Source organism: Salvelinus alpinus, chromosome 21 (genome assembly GCF_045679555.1).
Source record: "Salvelinus alpinus chromosome 21, SLU_Salpinus.1, whole genome shotgun sequence".
Lineage (NCBI taxonomy): Eukaryota > Metazoa > Chordata > Actinopteri > Salmoniformes > Salmonidae > Salvelinus > Salvelinus alpinus.
The window spans coordinates 2,091,027-2,107,894 of NC_092106.1; the positions used below are offsets into that span (position 1 = coordinate 2,091,027).

Sequence of the window (16,868 nt, forward strand, 5' to 3'; positions counted from 1 at the left end):
ATATTATATTTTTTGGAGAAATGTCCTCTGGTCTGATGAAAGAAAAATAGAACTGTTTGGCCATAATGACCATCGTTTTGTTTGGAGGACTGTTTGCAGAACTAAAAAAGTGTGTGCGAGCAAGGAGGCCTACAAACCTGACTCAGTTACACCAGGTCTCTCAGGAGGAATGAGCCAAAATTCAGTGGCTGGCCCTTCGATGTACAAAGAGAGCTAACATTAATAATATGCATGTCAATCTCTCCTGGCTCAAAGTGGAGGAGAGATTGACTTCATCACTGCTTGTATTTGTGAGAGGTGTTGACATGTTGAATGCACTGAGCTGTCTGTTTGAACTACTGGCATACAGCTCAGACACCCATGCGTACCCCACAAGACATGCCACCAGAGGTCTCTTCACAGTCAGAACAGACTATGGGAAGCGCACAGTACTACATAGAGCCATGACTACATTGAACTTTATTCCACATCAAGTAACTAATGCAAGCTGTAAAATTTGATTTAAAAAACAGATACACCTTACGCACGCCGGGACTGTGAAGCAACACAAACAAACACACGATAACATACGCACTATACACACGTACACATGGATTTTGTATTGTAGATATGTGGTAGTAGAGAAGGGGCCTGAGGGCACACACTTAATGTGTTGTGAAATATGTTGTGAATGAATTGTAATATTTTAAAATTGTTTAACTGCCTTAATTTTTCTGGACCCCAGGAAGAGTAGCTGCTGCCTTGGCAGCAGCTAATGGGGATACATCGTAAATACAAATATTATTGAGAGTTCTGGCAATGTCAGACCAATCCAATAGAGCCTGTTGATGGTCATATTGGAAAATGTGTACCCTATGCATAAACCAGCAATAGCTAGGCATCATTGTTTAGACATTTCCCAGCTTTATGTAAAGTTTGGTGCACTCATTATGAAGGCATTTTGCGAAAATGGGTTATCTGTAATTCTTAGCTCAATGTTATCCATTCCTATGGGATTTCATATAGAATGCAATGTAAGGGGTGGGTTCCACATCACATTTCTTGATGTTAACAATTTATAGAATCATATCATTTTTATCAACAGACATCAGTGAATGTGAGTTTTAATGTAATATGAAACGACTTCGCAATTCAGACAGTTTTTAAAACTTATTTTTACCACTATTCTGGTAATATTTTGCTAAATAAATATAACTGACATACTTGGGCCATCATTTAGTTATCATTGTAACACACATTTTAAGCAATTGTTGGTCTTATTACACCAATTATTTATTCAGTTATGGTCATGCAAAATCAATGCAGTTTATCCCCATTTGATAAGTGAATGGCGGCCATCCTGAAAATAGGCTGCTGGGACTGATTATAGGCAAAATCTACGATCACTGTATGGCAAAAAAAACTAGTTATCATGTAGGGTACCATGTGATAATGGAGTCCATCCCAATACTGCCCATTCTGTCTCGATGTACCCCAAAATGCATACATGTATTACCTTTGAACCCCCCAAGGTGAGCCCATAGATGTCATTACGAATTCATTTGATTTGTACCTTAATTTGTGTTGTATTATGAAGTTAATAACACTGTATATAAAATACCTTAGTATGAGAAAATGTCATCTCAATCCTGTTGGCCCAACTAATTGTTTAGGCGTCATAACATATAATACAGTGATAACCACATTTTAGCTACCTTCGATAAGTGGTAATCATACCAAAATATAATCCACAGACATGGACCTTAATAAAAATCAACATTATACTTTTAAAATGTTTATTTTATTTTACCTTTATTTAACTAGGCAAGTCAGTTAATAACAAATTCTTATTTTCAATGACCCTAGTGGGTTAACTGCCTTGTTCAGGGGCGGAACGACAGAGTTTTACCTTGTCAGCTCGGGGATTCGATCTTGCAACCTTTCGGTTACTAGTCCAACACTCTAACCACCTTCCGCCACAAAGTGGACAAATGTGCCTTCTCACCAAGCTGCTTGCCTATTGTCCTGTAGCCCATCCCAGCCTTGTGCAGGTCTACAATTTTATCCCTGATGTCCTTACACAGCTCTCTGGTCTTGGCCATTGTGGAGAGGTTGGAGTCTGTTTGATTGAGTGTGTGGACAGGTGTCTTTTATACAGGTAACGAGTTCAAACAGGTGCAGTTAATACAGGTAATGAGTGGAGAACAGGAGGGCTTCTTAAAGAAAAACTAACATGTCTGTGAGAGCCGGAATTCTTACTGGTTGGTAGGTGATCAAATACTTATGTCATGCAATAAAATGCAAATTAATTACTTAAAAAATCATACAATGTGATTTTCTGGATTTTTGTTTTAGATTCCGTCTCTCACAGTTGAAGTGTACCTATGATAGAAATTACAGACCTCTACATGCTTTGTAAGTAGGAAAACCTGCAAAATCGGCAGTGTATCAAATACTTGTTCTCCCCACTGTATATATGTTTGACCCCTTTTTTCACCACAATTTCGTGAAATCCAATTGGTAGTCGTTACAGTCTTGTCTCATCGCTGCAACTCCCGTACGGACTCGGGAGAGGCGAAGGTCGAGAGCCATGCATCCTCCGAATCACAACCCAACCTTGCCGCACTGCTTCTTGACAGTGAAGTTGACACATCCAACCCGGAAGCCAGCCGCACCAATGTGTCGGAGGAAACACCGTACACCTGGCGACCTGGTCAGCGTGCACTGGGCCCGGCCTGCCACAGGAGTCGCTAGTGCGCGATGAGACAAGGATATCCCTGCCGGCCAAACCCTCCCTAACCCAGACGACGCTGGGCCAATTGTGCGTCGCCCCATGGACCTCCCGGTCGCGGCCGGCTGTGACAGAGCCTGGGCTCGAACCCAGAATCTCTGGTGGCACAGCTAGCACTGCGACCACTGCGCCACCCGGGAGGCCAGAGTATTGATATTGTTATTAGGACACACCATAGCAAAACATTTTGCTTACAAAAAAACGGGTGTTTTGAAAAATTATTTGTGCGTTTCTTATTAGACAAGTCCAGGTACTCCCTTCCTATTTCAGTCCGTTTTCTTCCATTGGGTGCCTACTGAATACTACCCGGTTGACCTCTCCTCTCTTCCGCTTGTCTGGCGTCCTCCTCAGGTGGCAGGTTGAATGGTCACACGCGTCCAGAGCGGGAGCTGCGGCGACCGGAGCTGGCGGGCTACGAGAGCTCGTCAACGCTGATGAGTTCTGAGCTGGAGACGACAAGCTTCTTCGACTCTGAAGACGATGATGCACCCAGTCGGTGAGCACCACACACAAACACTGATGAATCAACAAAATATGGCTTTTAATTATCTCAGTAAGGGGACTAAATATCCCCAAACTTGGCAAATCAACTACAGCCACGATAAATGAAAAAAATCATGTTCGGTTGTATTTTGAGTGGAACCTCCCTTTAACACGTAGAGATCACCTCAAGGTTGTTCATTGCTGCCAATGTTGGTTGCAATAGGCCCTGAAGGGTTAGAGCCAAGAGGAAGTGGTAGGGAGGGGATTGACTACTCATTCATTTATACTCACACTCACATACATGTACCCAAGACACAAAAAAATGTATCCTCTCACATGAAAAAATGGACCACCTTGAGCATCCACTTGATGTATACACTCTACGTGATCGCTATCAATTCTTATTATTATTCTTATTGTGGCCATTTAACCACGGGTGTAACAGTATAACTTTAGTCCGGCCCCTCGCGAACCAGGGACTCTCTGCACACATCAACAACAGTCACCCACGAAGCATCGTTACCCATCGCTCCACAAAAGCCGCGGCCCTTGCAGAGCAAGGGGAACCACTACTTCAAGGTCTCAGAGCAAGTGACGTCACCGATTGAAAGGCTATTAGCGCGCACCACCGCTAACTAGATAGCCATTTCACATCCGTTACACTCACCCCCCTTTCGACCTCCTCCTTTTCCGCAGCAACCAGTGATCCGGGTCAACAGCATCAATGTAACAGTTTAACTTTACGTCCGTCCCCTCGCCCCGGGCGCGAACCAGGGACCCTCTGCACACATCAACAACAGACACCCACGAAGCATCGTTACCCATCGCTCCACAAAAGCCGCGGCCCTTGCAGAGCAAGGGGAACCACTACTTCAAGGTCTCAGAGCAAGTGACGTCACCGATTGAAAGGCTATTAGCGCGCACCACCGCTAACTAGATAGCCATTTCACATCCGTTACACTGGCAGATGAGTGTGCGTTGTGTGTCATGACACCGGAGTGAGTTATGTCACCTCTGTGATGTCATCACCCACAGGTTCAGTGGCTCCACGGAGCAGAGCACGTCGTCGAGGCTCGTGAGACGACATCGGCGGCGACGGCGGAAACCCAAAGCGCCACGGATGGAGAGGGTAAGAGACACACACACACACACACACACACACCACACCACCCCACACCACACCACACACACACACAGATGCCAGTTTGCTTTGTGTTCAGTGGTCCTTGTGCATGTCCTCACCTCTATCTCTTTCAGTCATTCCTCTACTCCCCCCTCTCTTTCTGTCCAGTCGTCCTCTTTCAGCAGCGTCACAGATTCCACCATGTCACTGAACATCATCACTGTCACTTTAGATATGGGTGAGTAGTACAGTCAGCCTATATCGGTGTCATGTATATAAGTTTACGTCTATATGATGTTTTATATATATTTAGTGTCTTATGCCTTGACTTAAAGATTCAGAGGCCGCACACTGGGCACAGGCGTCAGCGTAACGTCTAATTTTGATTTACATTTGGTTGAGCTGTCAACGACCATGAATTTAACCTGAAATCAACAACACATTTCACCATTTCACCAGGATTTAGGTTAAAAGTTGGGTGAAAAAGAGACTAAATGCCCTTTCCACATTGTTTCAACGTCATCACATTGTTTCCGCGCCATTCAACCCCCGAAAAACAACGTTGATTCAACCAGTAGGTCAGAACTCCCTCTCCGAGAAGCTTTGTGAATACGAGACCAGAGGCCAGACTCCCTTTTTGGAGAGGGATTCATACCTCTCCTTCACTCTGTAGGGGAAGGTATCCTTTTTTTGTTCAACACTCTTTCTTTCTCTTGTCATTACTTATTCCTCCTCCTCTCCTCCTCCCTCCGCGCAGAGAAGTATAACTTCCTGGGCATCAGCATTGTAGGTCAGAGTAACGAGAAAGGAGATGGAGGAATCTACATCGGCTCTATCATGAAGGGAGGGGCGGTGGCCGCCGACGGACGCATCGAGCCTGGAGACATGCTGCTGCAGGTGTGTGTTAAGAGTGTGTATGTTTAACAGTGGTGGGAAAAGTACCCAATTGTCATACTTGAGTAAAAGAAAAGATACCTTAACAGAAAATGACTTAAGTAAAATTAAGTCACCCAGTAAAATACTACTTAAGTATCACAAGTAAATGTCATTGATCAAATATATTGAAGTATCAAAGTATAAATCATTTCAAAATCCTTATATTATGCAAACGAGACGGCTCGATGTTGTTTATTTTTTTTAAAATTATGGACAGCCAGGGGAACACTCCAACACTCAGACATAATTTACAGACAGCCAGGGGTACACTCCAACACTCAGACATAATTTACAGACAGCCAGGGGTACACTCCAACACTCAGACATAATTTACAGACAGCCAGGGGAACGCTCCAACACCCAGACATCATTTACAGACAGCCAGGGGTACACTCCAACACTCAGACATAATTTACAGACAGCCAGGGGAACACTCCAACACTCAGACATAATTTACAGACAGCCAGGGGAACACTCCAACCCTCAGACATCATTTACAGACAGCCAGGGGAACACTCCAACACTCAGACATAATTTACAGACAGCCAGGGGTACACTCCAACACTCAGACATAATTTACAGACAGCCAGGGGAACACTCCAGCACTCAGACATAATTTACAGACAGCCAGGGGTACGCTCCAACACTCAGACATCATTTACAGATAGCCAGGGGTACACTCCAGCACTCAGACATAATTTACAGACAGCCAGGGGTACACTCCAACACTCAGACATAATTTACAGACAGCCAGGGGAACACTCCAACACCCAGACATCATTTACAGATAGCCAGGGGTACACTCCAACATAATTTACAGACAGCCAGGGGAACACTCCAACACCCAGACATCATTTACAGATAGCCAGGGGTACACTCCAACACTCAGACATAATTTACAGACAGCCAGGGGTACACTCCAACACCCAGACATCATTTACAGATAGCCAGGGGTACACTCCAACACCCAGGGGAACACTCCAACACCCAGACATCATTTACAGATAGCCAGGGGTACACTCCAACATAATTTACAGACAGCCAGGGGAACACTCCAACACCCAGACATCATTTACAGATAGCCAGGGGTACACTCCAACATAATTTACAGACAGCCAGGGGAACACTCCAACACCCAGACATCATTTACAGATAGCCAGAGGAACACTCCAACACTCAGACATAATTTACAGACAGCCAGGGGTACACTCCAACACTCAGACATAATTTACAGACAGCCAGGGGAACACTCCAACACTCAGACATAATTTACAGACAGCCAGGGGAACACTCCAACACTCAGACATAATTTACAGACAGCCAGGGGTACACTCCAACACTCAGACATAATTTAGGTTTGAGGTCTTTAATTGGACTTGGTTGGTAGGATTGCCTGCTTTCTTTCTCTCCCTTTTCTACATCCCCCATCTCTCATTCCCTCTCTTCTCCAGGTGAATGACATTAACTTTGAGAACATGAGCAATGATGATGCAGTAAGAGTACTGAGGGAGATTGTGCATAAGCCAGGGTAAGGAGCAGTCTCTCACACACTGAAACCTACACGCTGATACGTACTGAGGATCACACAGTGATGATGCAGTAAGAGTACTGAGGGAGATTGTTCATAGGCCAGGGTAAGGCGCAGTCTCTCACACACTGAAACCTACACGCTGATACGTACTGAGGATCACACAGTGATGATGCAGTAAGAGTACTGAGGGAGATTGTTCATAAGCCAGGGTAAGGTGCAGTCTCTCACACACTGAAACCTACACGCTGATACGTACTGAGGATCACACAGTGATGATGCAGTAAGAATACTGAGGGAGATTGTTCATAAGCCAGGGTAATGAGCAGTCTCTCACACACTGAAACCTACACGCTGATACGTACTGACGATCACACAGTGATGATGCAGTAAGAGTACTGAGGGAGATTGTGCATAAGCCAGGGTAAGGAGCAGTTTCTCACACACTGAAACCTACACGCTGATACGTACTGAGGATCACACAGTGATGATGCAGTAAGAGTACTGAGGGAGATTGTTCATAAGCCAGGGTAAGGCGCAGTCTCTCACACACTGAAACCTACACGCTGATACGTACTGAGGATCACACCTTGTTGATGCAGTAAGAGTACTGAGGGAGATTGTTCATAAGCCAGGGTAAGGCGCAGTCTCTCACACACTGAAACCTACACGCTGATACGTACTGAGGATCACACAGTGATGATGCAGTAAGAGTACTGAGGGAGATTGTTCATAAGCCAGGGTAATGAGCAGTCTCTCACACACTGAAACCTACACGCTGATACGTACTGAGGATCACACAGTGATGATGCAGTAAGAGTACTGAGGGAGATTGTTCATAAGCCAGGGTAAGGAGCAGTCTCTCACACACTGAAACCTACACGCTGATACGTACTGAGGATCACACAGTGATGATGCAGTAAGAGTACTGAGGGAGATTGTTCATAAGCCAGGGTAAGGCGCAGTCTCTCACACACTGAAACCTACACGCTGATACGTACTGAGGATCACACAGTGATGATGCAGTAAGAGTACTGAGGGAGATTGTTCATAAGCCAGGGTAAGGAGCAGTCTCTCACACACTGAAACCTACACGCTGATACGTACTGAGGATCACACATTGCTTCTGGTATGTTTGTGTGTGTGTTATAAACAGTGTGTTAACTGAGTGTCTGCTGTGTGTAATTGTTGACAGTCCTATTACTCTGACTGTGGCTAAGTGCTGGGATCCTAACCCTCGAGGATGCTTCACACTGCCGAGGAGTGAGTACTCACACACAGCATCATGTAATTAGATTTAATTACTTTTTAAACACTTCCTCAGATGGATATATTTTCCTCTTGGGAAGATCAAATGTCACCTCTAAGATTTGACATTCTTTCATTTGCTTTCATGGGGGGAAAATCGATGTAAATGTGTTTTAGCATTACTTACAGTCTTCAAGCTAGATCATGTTCCACAGAGACGATACACCCCTTTCTCTGTGTAGGTGAGCCGATCCGTCCCATAGACCCTGCTGCCTGGGTGTCCCACACTGCAGCAATGACAGGGGCGTACCCAGTGTACGGTATGAGTCCTTCTATGAGCACCATCAGCTCCTCCATCTCAAGCTCCATCCCTGAGACTGAGCGTAAGTCACCCCTCCCTTTCCCTCTCCACCCTCCCCAGCGGGCAAAAGTTGGCATGGGACAACCTAATCACAAAAGGTCGTGGTTGAAATGTGGTTGTGACGTCAGATAACCAGGTTACAACCAGGAAAAAATTTCATTTTCACAACGACATCGACCCCTGGTGGAAAAAAACTCAATTTTGGTCGTTTTTTGGTCGAAGCAACGTCAAGATTACAATCAGGCAAGATGTATTTTTCTGGTCTCTAAAAGGACATGTAGAAAAACGTGTCCTATTTCAGTCAGTATAACCTGACCGTGATGACATAACAAATCAAATAAATGCCTGCTGGGACGCTACACGACCGCCATTTCTGCTTACCTCAGTTCCCGCTTGCTGCTGCTGCTGCTGAATGAATGAAAGGCTCCCTTTTTGTTTCCCAGTGGACAAAACTGGTTGAAATAATGTTGTTATGATGTCATTTCAACCAGTTTTGCTCAGTTTTGCCTGCTGGGTTGTTTCACTACTGCAGCTATCTGACTGTTGCTCTCTTTCCTTCTTTCCCTGCCAGGGTTTGATGACTTTCATCTATCCATTCACAGCGACATGGCAACAATTGCCAAAGCGATGGCCAATCTAGCGTCTGGCCTGGAAGTGCGAGACAGGATGTGGCTCAAGATCACAATCCCCTCCGCCTTCATAGGTATTCTTTCTCTCTTAACTCTGCTCTCTTCTGTCTGTATTGTCTCGCTTTCACAGGGACTCTTGTTAAGGTCTCTCTCACCCTCTCCATCTGTCTGTCTCCGTCCCAGGCTCGGATGTGGTGGACTGGCTCTACCATCACATGGAGGGCTTCACTGACCGCCGTGAGGCCAGGAAGTACGCCAGCAACCTGCTGAAGGCCGGCTACATCCGGCACACCGTCAACAAGATCACCTTCTCCGAGCAGTGTTACTACATCTTCGGAGACCTCTGTGGCAGTGAGTCTTACGATCTCTTTCTCTTCCACAAGATGTCTTTCTTTATGACTCTTCACCTCTCCTTTACTCTTTCTTCTTTAACAACATATTTTTATGTTGAAGTTAAGAGTAATGTTTATCCCTTTTTACTCCTTCCGCCGGTCCTACTATCTCTCCTCTCCCTCGTCTTCTCCTCCACTCTCTCCCTTCCCCTCCTCCCATTTTCTTTCCTTCCATCTCTCTCAGATATGGCTAGCCTCTCCCTGGGGGACCACGATGGGTCGAGTGGGGCGTCCGACCAGGACACCCTCGCTCCCCTGCCCCATCCTGGGGCTGCCCCCTGGCCCCTGGCCTTCCCCTACCAGTACCCAATCCCACACCCCTACAACCCACACCCTCTGCACGAGCCACCCCGAAGCCAACCTGGAGGGGGGGGCAGTGCAGGCAGCCAGCACAGCGAAGGTGAGATGCTCCGAGACACACGCGGAAACTAACAGAGAAACACGCGCAGAACTGAAAGCCAAACCAAATGTCTGGACTGACATAGACACATTAATACCCTGTGTAGTCTTTACACCTGTAACTCTCAACCTCTCTCCCTTTCTCTCCCCTTTACAGGGAGTCGTAGCAGCGGGTCCAACCGCAGTGGCAGTAAGAAGGAAGCGGCTGCTGAGGGGGCAGGCGGTGGGGAGTCCAAGTCGACAGGAAGCGGCAGCGAATCAGAGCTGAGGAGGGAGAAGCCCCCCGGCGAGCGCTCAGTGGCGGTGCTCCTTAGCGAGCACAGCATGCGCAGCACACACAGCCCGAACAGCTTGGCCCAAAGTGTCCACAGCACCCACTCCCACAGAGGTAGCCTGGTGTACGGACCCCCCGGACTGCCGGCTCAGCCCCCGCCCTCCCTACCCACCACGGCCCCCCCTGGGTCGCCCCCGGGCCGAGACCTAGCCTCTGTGCCCCCCGAACTCACCGCCTCGCGTCAATCGTTCCGCATGGCCATGGGCAACCCCAGCGAGTTCTTTGTCGATGTCATGTGATGTGTGCGCTAGGTGATCCAGAGGGTGGATCCTCACTGCAGGTGTTCAGAACTTCCTGGTACAGAGAGAAAGGAGGTGGAGGAGGAGGAAAGGATATAGCGGCTAAGAGAAAGACAGGTGGTGCTGAGTGGAATGTGGGTGTAACTGCATAGCTCTTCTTCAGTCTGTCGCCAGTCCTGTGGCACCTGTACTTTCGTCAGTGACGAAAATCGGAGTGGATGCAGCTCTCTCTCCTTTGTCCCCATTAAATAGACAATTTTGTTAATGTTCTTTTCCACATCAGTTTGTGTGTGTGTGTGTATATGAGTGAGTCAATATGTGGTTGGAATTGAATGTTTTCTTTTTGTCATTTTCTCCCGTCCCACTCAACTGTTATTGAATCTCTGTGGACCCTGTGCAACCCCTCTTTAAAAATCAACACAGTCCATTCTAGATGGGAGGAGGCTCAGAGAGAGAGCGAGAGACTGTGGACATCCTATTAAATTCATATTTTAAAATATGATCTATATATATTCTATACTGTGGACAGGGTCGTGTTCATTAGGGCATGCAACGGTTTTAAAACATTTAGCAACAGGAAACTAAAATGAGCATTTCTTTCAAGTAGTTCAAGTAGTCCCTCTGTCTATTTTATTCCGTTTGGTGCCTAATGAACATGACCCAGGTCCCAGGACTGTGTTAAGGATGTTGGTGTTTCTCTCTGTGAGTCTTCTCTGCGCTGCACAGTGGGGCGAAACGGAATGTTCACTCAAATGAACGTCGGGGGAAAAAACGGTTTTATAATCCATCTTTCCATATTGAGTTTCTCAGAAGCTATCAGTATACAAGGAGAGATATGGAGAAAAGTAGAGAGCATATATGAAAAGGAATTAAGAGGGATAGACATATTTCAACATTCATTTGGGAATTGATCACGTTTCTGTCCAAATTCCAATCAAAGCAAATATGTACTGCATATAGATATACATTTGTTAGGTCTATCATATCTAACAGATGTAATGGTACTTCTCATTGCTGTACACTAAGTAGCAGCCATGTTAATTGTGATCGTAATCTCAGATATCGCTCTAACTAATCAGTGCAATCAATATTGGAAGATGAAGAGTATACAAGCTGAACCTTGCGCCAATATATTACACGACACCGGGGTTGGGGTCAATTCCATTTCAATTCGGGAAGTAAACTGAAATGAAAGCTCATCTATGTGGAAAAAAGGGGAATTGGAATTTCAATTTACTTCCTGAATTGAGCATATTTCTGCAATAAGAAATGCTAATTTTAGTTTCCTGTTGCTAAACGTTTTAAAACCGTTGCATGCCCTAATGAACACGACCCTGTCCACAGTATAGAATATATATATATACACATTTTTTTTTAATAGTAAGTTAATAGGATCTCTACAGTCTTTTGCTCTCTCTCTGAGTCTCCTCCCATCGAGAATGGACTGTGTTGATTTTTAAAGAGGGGTTGCAATGGAGGGTCCACAGAGTTTCAATGACAGTCACCCCAACACTGCATGACACAGGGCCATTTTAGTAAAGGAAAGTCGAGAAGCGTTATGTTGCTTATGTTTCTCCATATCGCTCAATACATTGCAATTTGTTAGTCTTTTTCTTCATTAACATCAACATTCTGTATCATTTACTGTATTAACGTCTCCTACCTTGTAAACCTTACATTTAAATATGTGAAAAACAAACAAAGTTTTTTTATTTATAAACATAGTTTTATTGCCTAAACATTAACATCTTGTGTGGTTTGTCATTTCTGGAGGTAATGTTACTACGCTGCTGGTGTTTTCACGTTTTGTGGTTAACATTCAGGGCGTCCCAAATGGCACCCTATTTGCCCTGGTCGAAAGTAATGCACTACATAGGGAATAGGGTTCCATTTGGGACAAATCTCCATTGTTTAAAGTGGGTCTCTTCTGAGAACTGGCACTTTTCATGCTCTACTGCTTATGACATACTGATTGAGTACCGGCACCTCTTCTACAATACTGGCTATAAAATAGGAAACCTGGCACGGTTAAATTATAGTGAGTAGTACCGGCACCTTTTTAATTCCACTGCAAGCACTGGTAACAATCCAGGTATTTGCCGCATGGAGAAGCATGATTGGTGACCAGTATTCTGAATTCCATTTGGAGCCCTATTCATATCCACTGTGCACACAACTTCATTTCAATGTGGATAATTGGGTAATACAAAACATTAGGAACACCTGCTCTTTCCATGACATAAGCCCTATTCGGACGGGATACGTTTTACTGGGGAGCTCAGGTAATGTAATTATGTGCACAAGCACATATCCCCACATCTGTGATTTTAGTCCTGTCCGAATCTGCCATGTCAGTCATTTTTATTTTATACCCTGACAGCTTGGCTGTTGAAATGTTGGTTATTAAATGATTGAATCCGAGCTGCTAGAGTTTGCAGCTCTCCTTTTTATTTTTCAAGGTTATTATCCCTGGTGAGTCACCCAGTTTGGGTAAGAACATGGGAACAAAGTCATGCCTAAAACAAAGCACGTAGCCTACAGATAGTTTTTCCACGTATCAACTTTCACATATCAACTTTCCTAGTGAACGATATTGTGCCAATGAATAGATAAATTGCCAAATACGTCAGTTAATTAAATGTCTGCATAGGTTACAGTTCATGGTTCTTAAGGATGTGCATGATTATTTTGACTTTTTCCGAACTGAAGGCCTTTCGGGCCAATATTAGGCCATCCCTAGACATTTGAGGCTTTCATCATAACGAGGGGGGAAAAAATAATTACAGGGTCAATTTGGTAAAACTAATCCTGTCCGAATCGTCCACTGGAAAAACTGACATGCTGGTGAAATAATTACGTAACCGATGTTCTAAAGTAATACTAGTCCCATGCGAATAGGCCTAGACTGACCAGGTAATTCCACTTATAGATGTCACTTTTTAAATCCATTTCCAATCAGAGTAGATGAAGGGGAGGAGACAGGTTAAAGAAGGATTTTTAAGCCTTGAGACAATTGAGACATGGATTTTGTATGTGTGCCATTGAGGATACGATTTAAGTCCCTTTGAACGGGGTATGGTAGTAGCTGCCGGTTTGAGTGTGTCAAGAACTGCAATGCTGCTGACTTTTTCATGCTCAACAGTTTCCTGTGTGTGTCAAGAATGGTCCACCACCCAACGGACATGCAGCCAACTTGACTCAACTGTGGAAAGCATTGGAGTCAACATGGGCCAGCATCCCTGTGGAATGCTTTCGACACCTTGTAGAGTCCATGCCCCGACAAATTGAGGCTGTTCTGTGGGTAAAAGGGGGTGCAACTCAATATTAGGATGGTGTTCCTAGTATTTTGTACACTGTATATTCACCCCTCAAAAAGACTGCCAAAAGTTAGTTGAATTTCCAATGTGTGATCACTATGCTTTCAACCATCTAAAAAGCACAATCAAATTCCAATGGAAAAACAATGACGTTAAGTTGTCACCCAATTGTCTATCACTGCACTTTCAACCATTTAAAAGTACAGAAAAGTTCCAATGTGAATACAATGTCAGATATTTTTGTTTATTTATACAACAGATTGTGTTATCACTGTGTTTCATCTAATAGCAGAACCAAGTGACCTGCATTGTAGTTGAGATTCGATTCAAAGTACATGGTGCAAGTGATCAATGCCGTTTGAGATTCTGTGCAGATTATTACAGCAATTGTGAAGATCTGCGACGACCTTTGCATATGCTATCTTGAACATGCACACTTTATACGATTACATAAGACATTTATAGTCACAGTAACCTCAATGTGGCCATGGATGTGTTACTAATTTTAAGGTTGAATGTTACATTAGTTTGTTATAAAACTAATTACTGTATTACAAACGTAATATTGAATTGTGTTTGGTTGACAACGCAACCAAATATCAATATTTAAAGGAGATGTATCTACTGCTTGGATATCTGTGCCACTGACTTAATCTGGCTTTAATTCAACTTTGTCTACAGATTAAAAATTGATAGGCTATGTTGGATTCACGACTCAATCTCAACCCCCCAAAATTTGAATGTACTTTTAATAAAGTTTGATTTAATTTAGTCCTATTCTTTAAGTTTGGTGTTTAGTTGATACGGAGACGTGAATCCAACATATGTAGACAAACTGGAATTAAAGCCAGACTAAGTCAGTGGCACAGATGGAACTATCCAATCAGAAGATACATCTCCTTCAAATGTTGATATTTGGTTGCGTTGACAACCAAACACAGTTAGGGCTCTAGCGGTCATAAAATTTTGTCAGCTGGTGATTGTCAAGCAAATAACTGCCGGTCTCATGGTAATTGACCGTTAATTAACATAAACACATTTAGAATCTCCTGGCTTCCACACATATTCTACCATCCACTGATACAGACCTTTGGAAAATCTACATTTTTACAAATCTAATAAATCCATGTAATATATCTTACACCTTCACAATAAATCCATTATTTATATTAGACAGGTCTAAAGAAACATGATATGAAGAAAATGTAGTCTATTTCAGAAGAACAGAATAGCATACTCTGAGTTGTCCTTATGTTAGTCCCTGATCTGGCTATGCCATATGGCTGTGGTCTACACTAGTTCATTTAGAAGTCAAGATTAGCTTAGAATTCTGTGGCATTATTTTATATTATTTTATAGTATGAGGAATACAATTGAACAAAACTGAATAAAATAGAAAGGATATTTTCTCCAAACGATTTGAGGGAGTGCGCACATGCAGCTATTCTGTGTTGAGCAGTTAATAAAGAAACTGGTACTCCTATATGCTTAATTTAGAGTTATTTACGTAACTGCAGTTGTGATACAAACATTGGGCTATATGTTTTGATGTATAATACATTCTAAGGCTGCATGATATGACTCTAATGATGGTTTGAAAAAAGTCACATGAAAGGCATGAGCTCTCCTTTGTTTTTTGTGCAGGCTGTACACTCTTCATCAGTCTCTCATTCACAATTTGACAAGCACTTGATAATGTATCGAATTTCCCGGCTGGCATCCCTATTGTGCGGCCGTAATGCCCCTAAAAAAATCCATACTTTTTGCAGCCAGTGACCGTTGTGCCCTTGGGCTGAATATAATAATTATAATTCCCTTCTCCCGGCTGCGTGCTCGAAGTACCTCCCACTCACATGGCTCTATGTCACGTGATCGGGTCTTTCTCACAGGCTACAAGTGAAGACAAACACATCGGGGACGCAACTGCGCGTGTCCTTATCCAATTCAGAGGCGCATATTGAAGATATAAGAACTGCCCACATTTACTTTTCGTCAGCCAACAAGATGAGTAGGCCTAACGAACAGCAAAAGCACTAGCCTAGGTCAATCTACTATCCCCCATAGTGCAAAAGATTACCTTTTCTATTCTGTGCGAGAAATTAAAATTCCAAACATAGTCTGGGACAGTTGTGGGAGGCGAAAGATCCCAAATTAAAACAACCAGTAGCATCCCCCAAACAATTTTAGTCAATGAGGCTGGGGCAACAGATCAGAACATTTAGCTTAAAAATGTTGAAAACTATTAGGCTATTTCTTCACATAAGCTCAGCAATGCGCACACAGCAGTATGCTATAAGCGCGAATGTTCCATTAGTGGGAAAATAGTATTCTCATAAGTGACCACAAATGCAATTATGCATGTAAAGCTTTAATTATAAAGGTGCATTTTTATGGTGAAAATGATCTTCCCCAAACTTGAAACTCACACGCTGCGTATACTACTGGTCAAAAGTTTTAGAACATCTACTCATTCAAGCGTTTTTCTTTATTTTTACTACTTTCTACATTGTAGAATAATAGCGAAGACATCAAACTATGAAATAACACATATGGAATCATGTAGTAACCAAAAAAGTGTTAAACAAATCAAAATTATATTTTATATTTGAGATTCTTCAAATAGCCACCCTTTGCCTTGATGACAGCTTTGCACACGCTTGGCATTCTCTCAACCAGCTTCACCTGGAATGCTTTTCCAACAGTCTTGAAGGAGGTCCCACAAATGCTGAGCACTTGCTGGCTGCTTTTCCTTCACTCTGCTGTCCGACTCATCCCAAATCATCTCAATTTGGTTGAGGTCAGGGAATTGTGGAGACCAGGTCATCTGATGCAGCACTCCATCACTCTCCTTCTTAAAATAGCCCTTACACAGCCTGGAGGTGTGTTGGGTTATTGTCCTGTTGAAAAAGAAATGATAGTCCCACTAAGCCCAAACCAGATGGGATGGCGTATCGCTGCAGAATGCTGTGATACAGGAGCCATGCTGGTTAAGTGTGCCTTGAACTCTAAATAAATCACAGACAGTGTCACCAGCAAAGCACCCCCACACCATAACACCTCCTCCTCCATGCTTTACAGTGGGAAATACACATGGAGATCATCCGTTCAC

General features: G+C 43.8%; 1 protein-coding gene across 3 annotated transcripts in view; it reads left to right on the forward strand.

Annotated features, from left to right (window-relative positions):
* Nucleotides 1-12,187, forward strand: part of LOC139547555 (segment polarity protein dishevelled homolog DVL-3) — a 67,656-nt gene extending 55,469 nt beyond the window's left edge. For 2 of the 3 annotated variants that reach the window (XM_071356446.1, XM_071356448.1), the window contains 11 exons: nucleotides 3,122-3,266; nucleotides 4,289-4,382; nucleotides 4,545-4,614; nucleotides 5,134-5,273; nucleotides 6,764-6,840; nucleotides 8,036-8,103; nucleotides 8,331-8,471; nucleotides 9,021-9,152; nucleotides 9,262-9,429; nucleotides 9,655-9,870; nucleotides 10,027-12,187. In XM_071356446.1, coding sequence (XP_071212547.1) covers nucleotides 3,122-3,266; nucleotides 4,289-4,382; nucleotides 4,545-4,614; nucleotides 5,134-5,273; nucleotides 6,764-6,840; nucleotides 8,036-8,103; nucleotides 8,331-8,471; nucleotides 9,021-9,152; nucleotides 9,262-9,429; nucleotides 9,655-9,870; nucleotides 10,027-10,442 — 1,667 coding nt within the window. In that variant the 3' untranslated portion in view covers nucleotides 10,443-12,187. The remainder of the gene's footprint in view (nucleotides 1-3,121; nucleotides 3,267-4,288; nucleotides 4,383-4,544; nucleotides 4,615-5,133; nucleotides 5,274-6,763; nucleotides 6,841-8,035; nucleotides 8,104-8,330; nucleotides 8,472-9,020; nucleotides 9,153-9,261; nucleotides 9,430-9,654; nucleotides 9,871-10,026) is intronic. The other variant, XM_071356447.1, reaches the window with a different exon arrangement.
* The last annotated feature ends 4,681 nt before the right edge of the window (nucleotides 12,188-16,868 follow it).